Source organism: Arvicanthis niloticus, chromosome 2 (genome assembly GCF_011762505.2).
Source record: "Arvicanthis niloticus isolate mArvNil1 chromosome 2, mArvNil1.pat.X, whole genome shotgun sequence".
NCBI lineage: Eukaryota > Metazoa > Chordata > Mammalia > Rodentia > Muridae > Arvicanthis > Arvicanthis niloticus.
Genome location: NC_047659.1, coordinates 29,195,477 through 29,212,587, shown reverse-complemented (window position 1 = coordinate 29,212,587; position 17,111 = coordinate 29,195,477). Strand labels below are relative to the sequence as shown.

The window sequence follows — 17,111 nt, the reverse complement described above, 5'->3', positions numbered from 1 at the left end:
AATTCCTCCAACCTGTTCTTTTTGCTCAGAGTTGCTTTGGCTACCCCAGGGTTTTTTGTAGATCCATATAAAATTTTAGTTTTTTTTTTTTTTTTTTAATTTCTAGTGATTGTGACTACATTGAAGCTGTAAACAGCATGTGGTAGGATGATCATTTTTACAGTATTGATCCTACCAATCCATGAGCATGTGAAGTCTTTCCATTTTGTAGTGTCTGCCTCAATCTTTTTCTTCAGCGGCTTAGAGGTTTTTCACCACCTTGGTTAAGTTTCTCCCAAGAGATTTTTCTTGAGGTCATTGTGACTAGGAATGCTTTAGCATCTCTATATCAACATATTTGCTATTGTTGGCTACTGAGTTTTTTGAGTTGTGTCCTGGTACTTTACTGAAAGTGTTGATCATTTCTAGACATTTTCTGGTGGAAGTTTTGGGATCTACATGTAATAGCTGCAAATAAATATGATTTGACTCCTTTTCTAACTTGCATTCCTTTAACTTTCTTCTCATCTCATAGCTATAGCTAGTGCTGTGGTTTTGCCAAACATATCCTTTGTTGTGTTGAGGTATATTCTCTCCAGTCACACACTCTAAGACTTTTATAATGAAGACATTGGATTTTATCAAAAACTTTTCTATATCCATTAAAATATGTATATAATTTTGCCTGAAAGCCCATTCATCACACTTACTGACTTATGCAGCATCCCTCCATCTCTGGGATAAAGTCAACTTGATCATGGTTATCTTTTTGATGTGTGCCTGTACTTGACTTGTATCGTATTAAAGATTTCGGCTTATACTCTATTGGCCTGTAAATTATGTTGTTTCATCTTTACCTAGTTTGGGTATTAGAGTGATACTGGCTGCATAGAAGAAATTTGGAAGTGCCCTTCTGTTTCTAATTTATTTGTAAGAAGGATTGTCTATAGATCTCTGAAAATTTGGTAGAATTCTTTGCTATTAATCTGTCTGGACCTGGCCATTTATTAGTTGAAGGACTTTTTATGATGGTTCCAATCTCATTTCTTATGGGTCTGTTCAAGATTGTGTTCTTTTCATTTAACTTAGTGTTTTCTTTTAGATCTTCTGACTTTAATGGAGAATAGGTTTTTGTTGAGGCCCAAGCTGCCCCACTTTGGGCAGCCAAAAATGTTGGGAACCGCACCAGCCCACGCTTAGGCACCAAAAATGTTGAGGCCCTCTCCACCCGGCGCTTGGCGGCCACTGTTTCCTGGCCCAAGCTGCCGCTCCAGTCTGCGGGTCAGGGTTCAGCAAGAGAGAGTGAGTGAGGACAGACTCGAAGAATGGAGACCAGACAGAGTGTGATCAATCCCGTTTATTCTTCAGTCTCTCTTCATGTCAGGGTATATGGCTCAAGATGGCTGCAAAGCTGATAGCCGCTTTCTGCTAAAAGTCGGCTCCCAACAGGTTTTTTTTTTTTTAAAAAAAACATTACCTTATAAATCAAAAGTTCTTTGTTGTCTGTTCAGTTTTCCTTGTTTATCTTGATACTGTTAATTTGAGTCATTTCTTTTGGCAAGTTGGGCCAAAAGTCTGTTGGTTTTGTTTTCTGTGCTTCTCTCCCAGGACGTACTCTTAATAAACTGAGCCCTCTCTCCAGAAGGAAAAATAATTAGATACCTTGAGAGTGTGGCTGAGAGTGAACTATCTTTTCCAGTTCCACTTGACTGTTTACTTAGGTAACTCCTTTGGGGAAGTCTTTATTCATAGCCTTAGCATCTTAAATACTTTTGGTGTTGAGTTGGAGGCCTTCATATATTCCAGGTATAAACTTACTAGCAAATGACTTGCAAATATTTCACAGGTGTTTTTGTGGTTTTGTTTTGGTGGTAGCTGCACACTGTCCTTTGTAACTTGAATTTATGGAAAACGTCATGCACTCTTACCAATATATGATATTTTCCTTGTTTTCATTCCCATGAACAGAAAATCTTCCGTGCCATATATGACTATATGGCTGCAGACGCGGATGAAGTGTCCTTTAAAGATGGAGATGCTATAGTGAATGCTCAGGCAATTGATGAAGGCTGGATGTATGGCACTGTGCAGAGGACCGGCAGGACCGGCATGCTCCCTGCCAACTATGTGGAAGCTATTTAAGCACTTCAAGATCTCCATTAGTCTGCAGTGTCTGCAACTCTGCAGGCAACCTTTCAGTGGAGATTTCAGTATACCCATGGCTCTCAAGCTCTCTAATGTTTTCACCCGTATCAGTATCATTTCATGTGTTACAATCTCTTCTATAGAAACCACCATAATTCTCCATGAAACCCAACATTAATTCATCTGTTCAGTTCTTAAAGTAAACTTACAACTTCACTTTTTTTTCTGAATTTACACAGGAAACTAGAGACAGAAAACATCATGAGCTTTTACATTATGAACTCTGTTTTAAAGTTGAAATTCACAATAGAATTTTTAAATGCTTCTGTAGTATAATGTAACCAAACCAGTCCTTCCCAACTATAAAAACGTTTTGACATTATTCTGAACATCCAAACAGTAAAAGAAAAATAGAAGAGAGAACCACCTTTCTCTTGTTTACTAAGTGCTAATGTTTGTGTTTCTAATTTCATTCTGTAAGCTATAAGGATAACAGTCAATATAAACTGTTGAGAAACTAGGCACTAATAAAATCTATAGTACTGAAATAAACTGTTCATGGGCTAAACTTTAATAAAGTCTGAGTTTAAAAGTTACCTAAAGCCGGGCAGTGGTGACGCATGCCTTTAATCCCAACACTTGGGAGGCAGAAGCAGGTGGATTTCTGAGTTCGAGGCCAGCCTGGCCTACAGAGTGAATTCTAGGGACAGCCAGGGATACACAGAGAATCCCTGTCTCAAAAAACCAAAACAGCAAAACAAAAGTTACCTAAATTTGGAGCTGGAACAGTGAACTGGTGTTCTTTGTGTGATTCCCAGCATCCACATGGCAGCTCACAACCATTTGTAACTGGAGCCCCAAAGATCACATGTGCATGGTACACACATATACACAGGCAAAACACCTATGTGCATAAACAATAAGATTTAACCCAACTCTCCCATTATGTTACCAAAGTTTTTTTTTAATCTATTGATAAAAATGAACAGCAGGCATTCTCAAAATGATCCATTTTACATATATTTTGGATTTTGTTTCTTAATTCTTTCGGCTAACCTGTGTGTCTCTTGATTACAGAATTGAAGCAATTCCAACTTTTTAGGTTGGCATTAATCCATACTTATTTCAGCACATTTTCCTTAAGAGCTCTGGAGAGACCCAAGTGGGAAGTGCCACACCCTGCCCCATTCATGTTTAGATGAGATTGGCCAAATAGGTCTGCAGTCCTTTCAAGGGAAGTAAATGGGCAAAAAGGCACACCAGAGATGCTAAAGACAAAGACCTGAGTGATCATTCTATAACCACCACCACCACCCGCCCCCAAGCCCTGCTTTGTCAGGATGTGACCAGGAAACCTGGAAAGAGGCCCAGACTTTCTCTTCAATCCGTGAAAGCACCCAAGCTGACATCTTTGAAACAGGTCCAAGCAGTTGCTAGGTGCTGTTATAGTTTGCTCTCTACTGTGATCATTGCCATGACCTCAGCAACTTGAAGCCAAGGCAGGAACTCAAGGTAGGAAGAGGCAAGAATGAAGTCGAAGGCCATAATGGAATGTTCCTTACTTGGCTTGACTCATAGGGCTTGTTTGTCTATTATTATACACCCCAGGAGCATCTGGGCTGGTCCCTCCCATACCAATCATCAATCAGAAAATAACTTGGGCTGGAGGAATGGCTCAGTGGTTAAGAGGTCCTGATTTCAATTCCCAGCAACCACATGGTGGCTCACAACCATCTATAATGGGATCTTATGCCCTCTTCTAGTGTGTTTGAAGAGATTGACAGTGTACTCACATACATAAAATAAATCTTTGAAAAAGGACAGCCCGGGCTATACAAAGAAATCCTGTCTCAAAAAAAAAAAAAAAACAAAAAAAAAAAAAAAAAAAAAAAAAAAAAAAAAAAAAAACAAAAAAAGTATTTCTTTAAAAAGAAAAAACTTAAAATTTGTCTAGGCCAATCTGACAGAGGCATTTTTAGTTGAAGTTTCCTCTTTTCAAATGCTCTCTTGTGTCAAGCTAAGAAAAACTAACCAGACCAATTGACCCCTTGTCAATCTGATATACAAAATCATCACTGTTTAACCATAACTCTTCTTTGTACCCAAATCTCACATCAATACTGAAATCAATAACAACAAACAGTATAACTACAGTCAACATTTCAATAAAAGTCTAAGCTGTCTTTAAAGGCAACATTGTACTTCAAACAGTTCACTGTCTACTGTGAAGAACTCACCATCTTCTGGCTCCAAAGGGCTTACTTTGGAAGTTCCTCTTCTTCAGCTCTGCCACTTGCAGTACAAGCTCATTTTGTAATCTCAAGGTGGCTCCACTTCACAGGGTGGCTGCCACGTGTTTCAGTAGCTTCAATCTTGTGGCTTCCATGCAGCCAAAACTAGTACTATGTGGGAGACTTACTCAACTGACAGCTTGAGATGACTCCTTGGTAGCCTCAGGACCACAGCTTCTAGTTGCTGAACACAAGGAAAGAACTTACCTCACTGATGCAGGCCTTTTCTTCAGAGTTCTCAACCCCAGCTAACCAACATCAATTCTCAGTAAAACCAAGGCTTTACTTCAATGGTGCTGGTCTCTGGAACTCTAAAGCATTACAGACTCTTCAGTCTTAGTTTTGCAGAAGCCAAATTCTTAATATAAAACTCCAAATGAATAATATTTGAGGGACTCAAACTTCCTTCTGAAACCTCACACACAAAAAACAAAAAGAAACTTAATTATCTGCATTTCTGAGCATTCCTATCTTCCAAGTGCCTACCGAACACTCAACGGCTTTCCCATTCAATACTTCCAAACATATCCTATGGGAAAACATGTCCAAGTCTGTCACAGTAATATCCCAAACTTCTGTGACCAATTTCTGTACTAGTCAGATTTTTTAAATTTGGTACACGGATTCTCCATGTGGCTCTCCCTGTCTCTGCCTCCCAAGTGCTGGGATTAAAGGTGTGTGCTATATCCCCTGGCTTTATTGGATAAAGGGGTTGGGAGTGTATTTATTGTGATTTAGTCAGCTTACATGCAGTGATTATTTGAGTAAGAGGTTTTGTTGTACTCTAAGAACCAAACCAAGGGAACATGCTCCCCAAGAAGCACTCACAGACAGCAGATTCGATGCAATGAGGTTTATTGATAACCGATGCACCAGGGTTCCCTCGCACGCAGGCAAGAGGAACCCTGAACCAAGGCTGAGAGCAGTTTTTATATGAGGGCAGTTTCAACTCTTAAACAATAACCACCAAGGCTGACCTTAAGAGTTGTTCCCAGGCACGGTCTCTAGGTGACTTAGATTTGCACATTATCTTAGTGTTAGCTAAGTGGCTTCTGTTTGCCCAGGTTTGTTAAGGGCCCATCTTTCTGATTACCTCTCATCTTAGGCCCTTCCCCTGGAATGTGTTTCCATGCTCTGGGCCTTACCCACCTGCAGGTGGGTTCCCTTGCCTGTGGTCTGAGGAATGTTAGTCTCTCCCTTCCTCTTCTAATGTTAATCCAGTAGGTGTCCTCTAAGGAATGGGCTCCCTTGAATGTGTCCTTGGACAGTGAATTTTAAGTTTGAACTAAGATCTGAAATTCCTAGTTTCCCATAAAGCTTGTGGGCATTTAAATACTCTATTGGCTGTTTAATAAGAATTAGGAACTATTTTATTGGATGTATGGCACTGGGGGGGTTGGGGGGGGAGAAGGCTTAAAGTTTCTCAAAGAGCTTCCCTCAGTCCCGTGATGTTTATATAGATCAGGATGTGAGTTCTCAGCTGCTGCTCCAGAACCATGCATGCTTGCCAACAAGTTCCCCATCCACCATGATGAACACCAATCCCTCTACAACTGTAGGCTTCATTTAAGCCTTTTTAAGTTGCCTTGGTTATAGTATTTTATCACAGCAATCTATACATAATACATACTAGTCATAGTCCATCAATGAGGAAAGCCAGGGCAAGAACTCAAGCCGGAAGAACTTGGAGACAGAAATGGCACAGAGACCTTGAAGAAACTCTTTGGGGTTTGATCAGCCTGTCTTTGATAAAATTTGGGACTATCTGTCCATCCATAGTAGGCTGGTCTCTCCCACCTCAATAATTAACCAAGAAAATGCCCCTAGAGACTTGTCTACAGACTAAACTGATGTATTTTTCTCAATAAAGATTATCAATTTCCCAATGACCATAGTTTCAAATGATCCTGGTTTATGCCCACAAAAAACTGGCACATAAATAAATGCAGTATAACACGTTCTTGTTATTTAATAACTACGAATTTAGAAACCTACAAAACAAAATACAACAAACCAGAAACTTTTCAGAGCCACCCAGGTAAATTCGGGGTGGGGATGGGGGTTATTATTTGTTGGCATGCCAGAATGCTTGTAAATACTGGTAATGAATCAGGTTCTCCTTAATCCCTTCAGGTCTCAATAATACAAACCAGGCATCAAAAATTAAGAAACAAAAGTAAACACCAGAAATTAGTTTTATACTTTTATTTTAAATAAAAGTACATTTAAAAAATAATCAGTCTCAAATGGCAAATTATTACACCCAACTCCCAATTACTCATGAGAAATTTTACTCTGAAGCAAAGATTCTCAACAATCACGTGCCTGACACACTAAGAGTAGGACGCCTGTTCCCAAGACTGTTAATAACACAACCCCTTAGAATGGTACCCTTATTTCTCAGCTTCTACTGTTATTAATATAATTAACAGATATTTCTATTAAACTTTAAAATTTGAGAATCTTATTAAATATACTTTGAGTATAAACTAAACTTTCACCAAGGGCAGCAAAATATTAACAAATGACTGGTTTTAATTTTGTTAAGGCTACTAGCAGAACAGTAGCTATTTCATACTGTATGTGCATTAGGCCACCAGTAAAAAGCAATCATAACCAGGACTATCTTGTAAAGGCAAACTTTTATAGTTAATAGGAAAGGAGTTCAGACCAGTCTAGCAGTCTAACTAAACTGACCACATACCAAACATGAACAAAATCATCTTCTGTTAACAAGGACTGAAAACTAAATTAATTTAAATTAAGAGGTAAATAAATACTTAAGGACTATAGGCTAATTTCAGATTACTTAACTGTCACTAAAACAGGAAAGCAGCCAAACACAGCCTGACTGCCACAATACAACTAACTCTGGATACTAAGAATATAGAACTATTTCTTCATCTGCTTCAAAATACTTATACTCTTCCCAATGGTTTAAAACAAGAGAAAGTGGGGCTGGAAATAAGAGCACTCACTGGCTGCTATTCGCAAGGTCCCAGGTTCAATTCCTAGCACCACAACCTTCTCTAAGTTCCATAAAATGTACCCTCTTTTCTGACCTCTGTTGGGCATATCATGCATACACATAAAATAAACACAGGCAAAACACAAACACACATACACAAAAATGCAGGAGGTAAGGCATAATTTTGCTCTGTGCTGTAATGATTCAAGTTATCCTACTATACTTCGGCTTCTATACTCAATTCCAGTTTCTTAGAAAATTCTTATTCTATAAAATCTAAAATGCTTTAGACATTTCTTATTAAACTATGTACAAAATAGTTCTCCCAGCCTTGAACTCTTACACCTATCTCAACCCCAAAAGGCTATACATTTTAAAATAATCATATTAATTGGGAAAAGGTACTGTGATACGCAAGATAGAAAACCATTCCGAACCAACCACTATTTTCAAACTACAGGATTGCTTGTCCCTCCACCAAATGGTTTTATCATCAAATTTTTGGCTAAGCAAATGTTGTATGGTAATACACAGAGAAATTAGAGGCAAAGAAATCTTTGCAAGAGACCAAACAGACTAATCTATACAAGAAGCCAGGCCTACAAAAACAACAACAACAACAAAAAACAAACAAAAAAACCTGTTTCAAATTTATCCATCCATTTATCCATCCATTTATCCATCCATCCATCCATCCATCCATCCATCCATCTATCTATCTATCTATCTATGGCTGAGGCTGGAGGATTGCTCTAAGTTTGAGGTCAGCCTGGGCTAAAGACTGCTTCAAAACCAAATTCAGCCCTCCTGTTTGCCCCAACCCCTCACTCTATCACTTTCCTGTGCACTAATAAACATAGTGTTTAATGTTAAAAAGTTAGTTCTATACCCAATTATGAATCAGCAAAGACAACATTTCCTCTGCTGTAACCAAAGCATAAAACTTACATGGAGGCATTAAATAAGCTTCTTTAAAAAAAAAAAAAAAAAAGTTACATGGAAAAGGTTGTTCTTTTTAGCTCTTAGGTCAGGTCATGTCTTAATTGAAGAACAGTTTACAATATATAGAAACGTGACAAAATTATAACATTTATCATCTATTCTAAGAAGTGAAGTCCCATAGCTAGTAAGAACACTTTTAAAGGGAACTACAAATCTTACACTTGAAGGCCATGGACTTTAATGGACTCTACCAAAGAGCAATATATAAAGCCAGACACAACAGACATAACCATTAACTAAGTTATCAGACACCACAAAATTAACATGCCTATTAAATGTTGAAAAAACATTTGGGAGGCCGAAGCAAGAGGGTTTGACACTGAGTTCCAGGCCAGTCTGAGCTAGACTTTTGGTAATAAACATGTTTCTGCCCTAGCCAAGTGTCACAACAATGCCCAGAATTGTTCTACAGCCTGTGGACCTGCCTCTGAAGTCAACTACAAATAATCAAATGAAACCTGAGTCTGAATCAGTCAAGTCTGGAAGCATGACCAGTAACAGTGTTAAGTATTTCCAGACTTCAGAACCAATACTTGATCATTCTCATATCTGTATCTTAAATCAAAACTCTCCAGCTAGTATTTGCAGAACATAACCTTAATGTATTTTCAAGACCATATTTCCCTCAAATTAATTGGGTTTTAAACAGGTTCTCTTCTGTAGACCAGGTTGACACCTCAGCACAAAGATGTCATATGCCTCAGCCTCCCAAGTTTTGAAATTACAGGCATAAGCACTGTGTTCAGCATTCAATTAAGATTTTAAATCATTGACATTCTAAGGACCCTTAAATATGTGAGTTCCTGCTACCTTTAAGTTGTACTAAGAGTCCGAGAACAGTGTTATTCAATACTGTACTTTTAATCTTTAGATTTACATTCTATTTAGAAACTGTGTTAACCCTATTAATTAGGCCCATCACCACTATTTGAAATGTGGCATAAGACCCTGCAGCACACAGTAGTTTAACTTCCTGAAACAGAATGGAATCTTTAGTAATGAACTCAGTTTGAACGTAAAAAATCAACTATATTCACAGACATGAAAAATTATACACTCTACAGAATCCATTTTTAAAAGATTAAGATGGCTCAGCAATTAATAGCACTTGCTGTACTTTCAGAAGACCTGAGTTTGATTCCCAGAACCCACAAGGTAGCTCATAGTTGGCTATAACTCTGGAGCCTAGGGATCAGGTGCCTCCTTCTGACTGTCACAGGCACCAGGCATGCACTTGGTACACATCTATATAAGCAGACAAAACACTCATGCATAGAAAATAACAATCTTCAAATTTTTTAAATTATATATTTATGTGTGCACAGACATGCACATGTCTGTGCACCAAGTACACAGAGAGGTCAAAGGATCACTATCTTTCCACCATGTGGATCAAGAATGAAACTCAAAGCCACAATCAGGGTTGGTGGAAAGAACCATATCCTCTGGGCCATCTAGGCAGGTCTAGATTTGTTTAAATACATACAACAATTAGGGCATCACAACTGAATACCAACATTTCTTATATTTTTTTAAAAAATTAACCATTTGAAAAGGTATGAAGGAGTTCCATGTAATAGTAGAACAATTCTTTGGAGTCAACTCAGAAATATTAATGCTTTTTGCTATTTTAGGAATTAACAGAGAAAAAAAAGAAGCCAAGGCAGGAATACTGAAAATAAGGTGACTCAACCTGAAGAACAATGAAGATTCAATATGCTGACCTATGGTAAAACAGCATCTCAGTGAACTATGACTTAACTGAGATATGTTTTATTAAATTCAGAAATTTAAGCAAATCATTTGCCACACTTCCTGCTAAACCTTGAACTCCCAAAGAACTTTGCTGTGCCTACAAGTAAACCAGAGTTACTGCAGTCTGTGCAATGAGCTGACCATCCATCCTCATCCTCCTGGCTAATCATTCCCGCTCCCTCGAGTGTGTTCATGGTTAATATAGTGACCTGGGGATGCAAACCACCATTATCAATGTTTTGAAACACTAGTCTTTTTCTCATTCATTATTGACTCCTAAGTCCTTAGTATAAAATCCCAGAATTTCTATGACCTTCTTTGTAAGTAAATATGCTTAGTTCCAAAAATATCTGTACTGATTTATGATTATAAAAAGCGACAACTTGATTTAGGAGGGGCAGCAAGGGGTTTCTGTTGGAAAAAGGAGACCTTAAACTACAAAAGGTACTGGCTTTAAATTGCAGTGTCTTTCTAAGCAAAGGTTAAGTTTGAAATTAAGACCACTCACTGACTTTACTCAGAAAAACTATCTCAAGAACCAAAAACAAACAAAAAACAAAAACAACAACAACAAAAACCCATGAAACAAATATGTGAATGCAGGCACTAAGTACTTGGTAAAATTTACAAATGGTTTAATTATATATCCTAATTCTTTAACTTGACAAAAACATACATATAAAAATGGCAGTTTCAAATTTCTTCCAAGTTTAGTCTTCAATATATGTGAAAAACCATGTATCTCTACAGTTTATAGTACAACCTGCAATGAAAATATCCAAGGTAACTCTCCATTAAGAAGAAAGATATGAAGGAGGCACATTTTCTAGTGGCTGGGATCCTCTTCCAAACCATAAGAAAAAAAAGGTAGTGGCATGTAACATTTTCTGGTTTCCAATAATTCTAATTAGTCTGGATATTTTAGAAAATAAGCTCATGTTTTAACTAAATACAAAACTATCTGTTGCTTTATTTGTAGATAAAGACTCCTACAAATATCCACAGTAGGTCCAATGAAGTACTTTTACTATCCATATGGATATTTGGATATTAAATATATACAAATGTTTCTATTACACAAAATAGTATTCACAAAAAGCTGCAGAAAAACTCATGCAATAAAAGGCTGAACTTTATAAATTAAAAAACATTGTCTTCTATACATAATGTACAAAGTCATGCATTTAAGAGTGAACACTATACCTCATAAGAGCACATTTTCACAGACAAAGGCTGCTGCACAAGTATTTGTTAATGCCAAATGAATAGAATCTTAGAGAATTAAGCATTATTGTTTTAAGTCCCATCAAGTTGAAACTTGGTTTTGTAGAGACTCTCTACAGCTTTAATCTTCAGGAAATGCTCTCATTCTTTTGCATCTCAGTACAGGTGTTCCACCAGGCACAACAAATATAAATATTTTGAAAGAGTATGAACATCTTTATCAGTTCAATAAAGTGTAAATAAAACTTTTCTTCTATCTTAATTAAAATCTTTTGTATGAACTATACCAAAATATGCTTGAGTTAAAGCATGAAAAAATTATGTATATTTCTTTTGCTTTCAAGTTTCAGTAACATTTAAATTTCTTAAAAAACTATGTGTACTGGCCAAGAAAATACAATATGGAAGATCTAATGAACTTATAAAACTGACCTAGTAATTCATTGCCTTTCAGGATTTGATTATTTTATCAACTTTACAGATTTTCCTCTTTAAATGGTGTGGATATTTCTAAAGCACAAAAAATAAATCTGATGATGAAAAACACTTTACATTTCTCGTAAAATACTAAGAATTTTCATGGGCTGGTGATCTCCAACGTGACTGTAGATTTCTTATTATAGAGTTTGCCATGGTACCAAGTTTTTCATGCATTTCAAATAGCTGGCTTCCAGAATAACTGTAGAGATCTTCTGAGTCCAGTTGAAGAGCAAGAGCACTAATTTGTGCCACAAGATTTTTAGACAATGGCGTATCTAGGGTCACAGGATCAATTAAATCTAGAAGAGGAAAAAAAACCCACATATATACACATATATTAAATCCATACCAGTTTTTAAAACTGATCTATATGTCCAATCAAACTGGAAATGAGAGGAAATATGCTGTAAGACACTTGCTCAAGAAAAAAAAAAATGCCAGAAAAATCTACCACAGCGTGTTACTCTGCATAAACTGAATAACTGAACAAAATGTCATCATCCTTATCTATACTTTGATGGACTAAACACTGACACAATTAGAGAAAACCAGTTAGACACACTTAAAATTAAACAGGCTTTTCCCTCGTGTACTTAGCAGCAGGGAAAGGAAGTGGGGGATATGGTGAAGTTGTGGTCAAATTCAAACTAAAGCACTGGCCTGGAGAAATGTCTCAGTACTTAAAAGCCTGTCCTTCCAAAGGACCAGGATTCATTTCCAAGCTGTCACATGGCAAATCATAACTACGCTAGTATTAGTTCCAAAGGAACCAGAGCACACAAATACATACAAGCAAAGCGTATATACTAAAATTAACCTTTTTAAAATGTAAAAGTATTAACAACATTATGTTTTCCTAGAAAGTTTGTTCCATATGACACTAATGTCCTTGGCTAGCAGCATACCTGAGGCGAGCCTTTCCTCATCAGTGGAGAGGGCCTTGCTCTCTACTCCATTTACTGCCTTCTCAGAAATATCAAAAATTGGAATTTCTTCAAGTCCACGAGATTTCATCTTGTTTATTTAAAACAGTAACAAAAAAAGAAAAGACAAAACTTATTTTTAGCAGGAATGACATGAAATGCCCCATAATCAACTGTTAAACTGAACATATATAGTATTGCGACAGGTGTTGTGCAGCAATTCTGCAATCCCAGCACTCTGGAAACAAATGCAGTTGGAGCTGCATTTTTGTTTTGGTTTTTTTTTTTTTTTGGAGGTTAAGGACAACCCAGTCCCTATAGTGAGTTATTTTATATATTTCTTAGAAAACATACTATTAATGGCTAATAATAAAATTTGCCAAGTTCAGAAATATAGAAAAGGTAACTTGAGTAGAAACCAGTGGATTTTCAAAGCTACAGATAAGCTACCTCACTGGTAGAGCACTGCTCACTATGCAGCATGTCCAAATCAAGGTCCAAAAACATAATAAAACTATTATAAGGTATCCCAGGTTTCACAGACCACTGCTCAAAGAAATTGCTCAAAGTTTTCATGAATCAACAATCCTATACATTGGCACAAATGAAATGAAAATATGGGCACATAAAAACTTAGGAAGGATTTCTTATGAAAACCAAAGGAGAAAAGCAACCCATAAGACCATCAGTTGATGGATAAAGAAAATGTGGTAGATCCATGGAATACTATTCAGATACCATTAACCAGACTTTGTGTTGTTCCAATATTAAACAATGTCCAGAGTAGGTAAGCCTACAGAAAAAAAAAAAAACAAAGTAGTGGATACCCAGGGATGTGGGAATGGAAACGGGGAGTAACAGATAGTGAGTTCAGATTTTCTTCATTTTGGAGAATTTTCTCAATTCTAAAATTAAATAAATCATAGGAATGGTATATATACTTAGTTATTAACAATAGACTGCATGGATCAATTTTATTCATGTGAGAACTAAATCTTATTAGAGCTATTCAGAAATCTACACATAAACATGAAACATTTCAACATATAAACACATATATAAAATTTCAGCTACTCCTAGAGCTCATTAGTAATAGTTAAGAAAATATAACGGGAAGCCAGTCATGATGGCACCCACTTTTGCTATGAACAAAAAGATGGCAAAGTCAGGAGGATCTTCGTTTGTGAGTTCCTGGACAGCAAAGAATACATAGCGAGACCCTGTCTCAAAAAACAAACAAAACCCCAAAAACAGTAGGTCTGTATGAACCTCCTTTGATAAAGATATTACTTTTACTAATAACAGCATTTTTACTGACTTAGTCACATGTAGAATAAATGTGTGTGTGTGTGTGTGTGTATGCACATGCACATATAATAAGCTTCTGCACAGAACCTGCTTGGAATGTCTAGTTCCAAAGGATATTACACTCTGGGTTTCCACAGGGTTCTGCATCCTTATGGTACATATGGGAAACCACACACATGCACACACACACAAAAATACTGCTAAGAGAAAATATTTCAGAAATTCTACCTATGACATTGCAAATTAGTAGTTTAGTTTCTGAGTTTTGCTTGCTTTTATAAATTAACCTGTCAGCAAAATGTTTTAATTAATCAATAACAAAAATCAAGTAATTTCAAGAGTAGAGTACACACGTGATACACAGACATACACGCAGGCAAATGACAAGTTTTTTACCTGTTGCTCATGGTATATTCTGAGGGCCTTTTTTACATTAAACACCTTTGGAGAGCGAATAGGAAGAGTTTTTATTTCAGATGCTGTAAGCGTACTCAAATCACCAATTGTTTTTATATTCTTGGCTCTAATAAGTTGTCCGAGACCTCTTGCCCTTTTGAAAAAGAAAAAACGTAATTATGCTTTTACTGATAAATTATTTGTGAGCACTTCTCCACTTAAACTCAGAGTTTATAAAGTCCACCTAACCCATAAGTGTGATAAGCAAGTATATAGTGAAATATAATTCTCCTCTAGCTTCTAGCACTTTAATAACAACATCAATGATATGTCCTGTTGTGTTTATACAGAGATGAGATAAGCACAGCACAGGAAGAGTGCAACATGTTTTCATACCAGCTTTCTGTCTATGGATCAAATCCATCAGCTGTACGCAGTTTTTTTTTTTTTTTTTTAAACCTATCCTAGACCCTTTTTAATGTGACTTCCTTCTAACTTCTGTATTCATGTCTGACAGTTTTCTGGAGAATATAAGGAGTTTCTTACTGAGGAATTATGCTCTGATTGATCGGTCCAGTAATTAAAATTATCTCAGTTTCCCAAACAACATGTAACAATTCTCTAACAATTTGGTTGTCCGGAAATGGAGATAGTTCAATGGTTAAGAGCACTTATTGCACTTCCAGAGACACATTTCAACTCCAGCTCTAAGGAATGTTGACACCTTCTGGCCTCCGCAGGTACCAGCCTCACATGGTATACAGACCATGTCTATATTGTCTATACTTGCAGGATAAATTCATATAAATTTAAAATATGCTAATTACATTTCTAACAAGACTGAAACAAGATTAAATTGAAGCACAAAAGACCCTCAATGAGGTCTACCTATATGAAACTAAATGACAGTCCACTTGGCTCTGCAAATTTTGTGGACTAAGCTTCATAAGCTTTCATTTTCCAATGATACTTCTATTCCTAAGAGGCTCTACAATAGGATAAAACAAGATATATATACAAAAATATGCAAACACTAAGCCTTTATTCATATTGTTTTACTTCTGAAGTAAAAATGTTTGAGAGGAATAAATACCAATTAATTCTACACTGAGAAGTTTGACCATTAAGACATTCCTCCTGAGACATGCCTGGCAATTCAATCCTATAATCCCAGTTTGTATGAAGGGAGGAGAAACGATCCAAAATCAAGAACTCTTTGGGACAAAGAACTTATGTTCTGTATGTTATGTATGAACATGGGTTCATATAGGTAAACCTCATTAAGGTCTCTTATTTTTATGTCCCTTCTTAGAAATTTAAATCAACAATCCAGTGTGACACTAACCTCAAACTCGTGGGTCAGAGGATGCCCTTGACCTGGCTCTAATGTTCCTCCTAAAAAAGCACTTCTGGCTTATGCAGTACTGAGGATGAAATTTATACCCTCATCAATGCTAAACAAGCAGTCTACCAACTGAGTTTCAACCCTAGTCCCAGATTACTCCCCATCATTACTATAGAAAATTAAAACTACATCTCAGGCAGGCCATGAACTGGTAATCCTCCTACCTCAGCTTCGTTAGTAGCTGAACTCTCCTTCTCAAACTGGGAAGTTTTAGCAGTACTCAAAATTTTTAGTGCCTCAAAATAAAGAAGAAAAGCAAACAAAAACACACAAACACCTACTCCTCAGAATATGAACCATAAGCTTAAATAAGCACTTACCACATATTAGATGTAATCTGAGGTAAAATGATGTCAACTGATGCTGCACAGTTCACCAAAGCTGGATAAACACATTCTGTTGAGGATAGCATGGATTCTTGGGCCATTTCTGTAATCTTAAAATAAATTTCAAAAGCCATTAAGTAGAGGTTACAAGACTGAACATTGTATAATGTATAAAATTACATAAAAACTAAAGCACTTCTTACTAAACACTTCTTTGAGCTCTTAAATTTAGAGCTCTGTGATCCTGGGGACAGAAATCCTTTGGCTGAAGTGGTATTATGCTAGACAGAAGTAGAGAAAAAAAAAACACTCAGAACCCCAGACAACTATAATGTTACAAGTTAAATTGTACAACTAAAATTACCCCTGTAAAACTTTAGGAAATGAAAATGGAATAGGATAAACTATTAACTTACCTGTGAGTTATAGCTGATTGCTTGGCCTTAGCCTTCCCCATGAAAAAGCAATATATCCAAAGCAAAGAAGACTGTTTCTTGATCTTCAAATACAAGTTTATTTAAGGACATATGCGTATTTTGAAGACCATAGCTTACCTTAGAGTGTGAAGTAGGTGAGGTTTTAACACTTTTTATTATAGGAGAGCTATTTGAAGAATGAGACCTAACAACAGAGCAGCGCCTATCAATGTCATCTGCCAATCCTGCTTGGTATATTGGATCTGCAAATGAAACACGTCTAACCTGAAAGTATAGGATAAATTTTCATTTAGAAGACAACAACTTAAGTTTGTGCAAAAGCTTATTTTACTAAAACCCTCCTACATTACTGTTCAATCTTTCAGGTATTACCTGATACTGCAGCTCATTCTAATTATATACTACACTACTTCTACAGTGATCAAAACATTAATAAAGCTCTTTAAATTAACAATGTACAATAAATATGCAG

General features: G+C 36.6%; 2 protein-coding genes across 5 annotated transcripts in view; one reads left to right on the top strand and one right to left on the bottom strand.

Annotated features, from left to right (window-relative positions):
• Nucleotides 1-2,676, top strand: part of Neb (nebulin) — a 194,298-nt gene extending 191,622 nt beyond the window's left edge. Inside the window, exon 164 of the mRNA XM_076928308.1 lies at nt 1,948-2,676. Coding sequence (XP_076784423.1) covers nt 1,948-2,121 — 174 coding nt within the window. The 3' untranslated portion in view covers nt 2,122-2,676. The remainder of the gene's footprint in view (nt 1-1,947) is intronic.
• A 3,929-nt stretch (nt 2,677-6,605) lies between these two features.
• Nucleotides 6,606-17,111, bottom strand: part of Rif1 (replication timing regulatory factor 1) — a 51,985-nt gene continuing 41,479 nt past the window's right edge. For 3 of the 4 annotated variants that reach the window (XM_076928738.1, XM_076928740.1, XM_076928739.1), the window contains 6 exons: nt 16,757-16,903; nt 16,406-16,483; nt 16,197-16,312; nt 14,472-14,625; nt 12,750-12,858; nt 6,606-12,143 (listed from right to left, as the gene is read on the bottom strand). In XM_076928738.1, coding sequence (XP_076784853.1) covers nt 11,932-12,143; nt 12,750-12,858; nt 14,472-14,625; nt 16,197-16,312; nt 16,406-16,483; nt 16,757-16,903 — 816 coding nt within the window. In that variant the 3' untranslated portion in view covers nt 6,606-11,931. The remainder of the gene's footprint in view (nt 12,144-12,749; nt 12,859-14,471; nt 14,626-16,196; nt 16,313-16,405; nt 16,484-16,756; nt 16,904-17,111) is intronic. The other variant, XM_034495962.2, reaches the window with a different exon arrangement.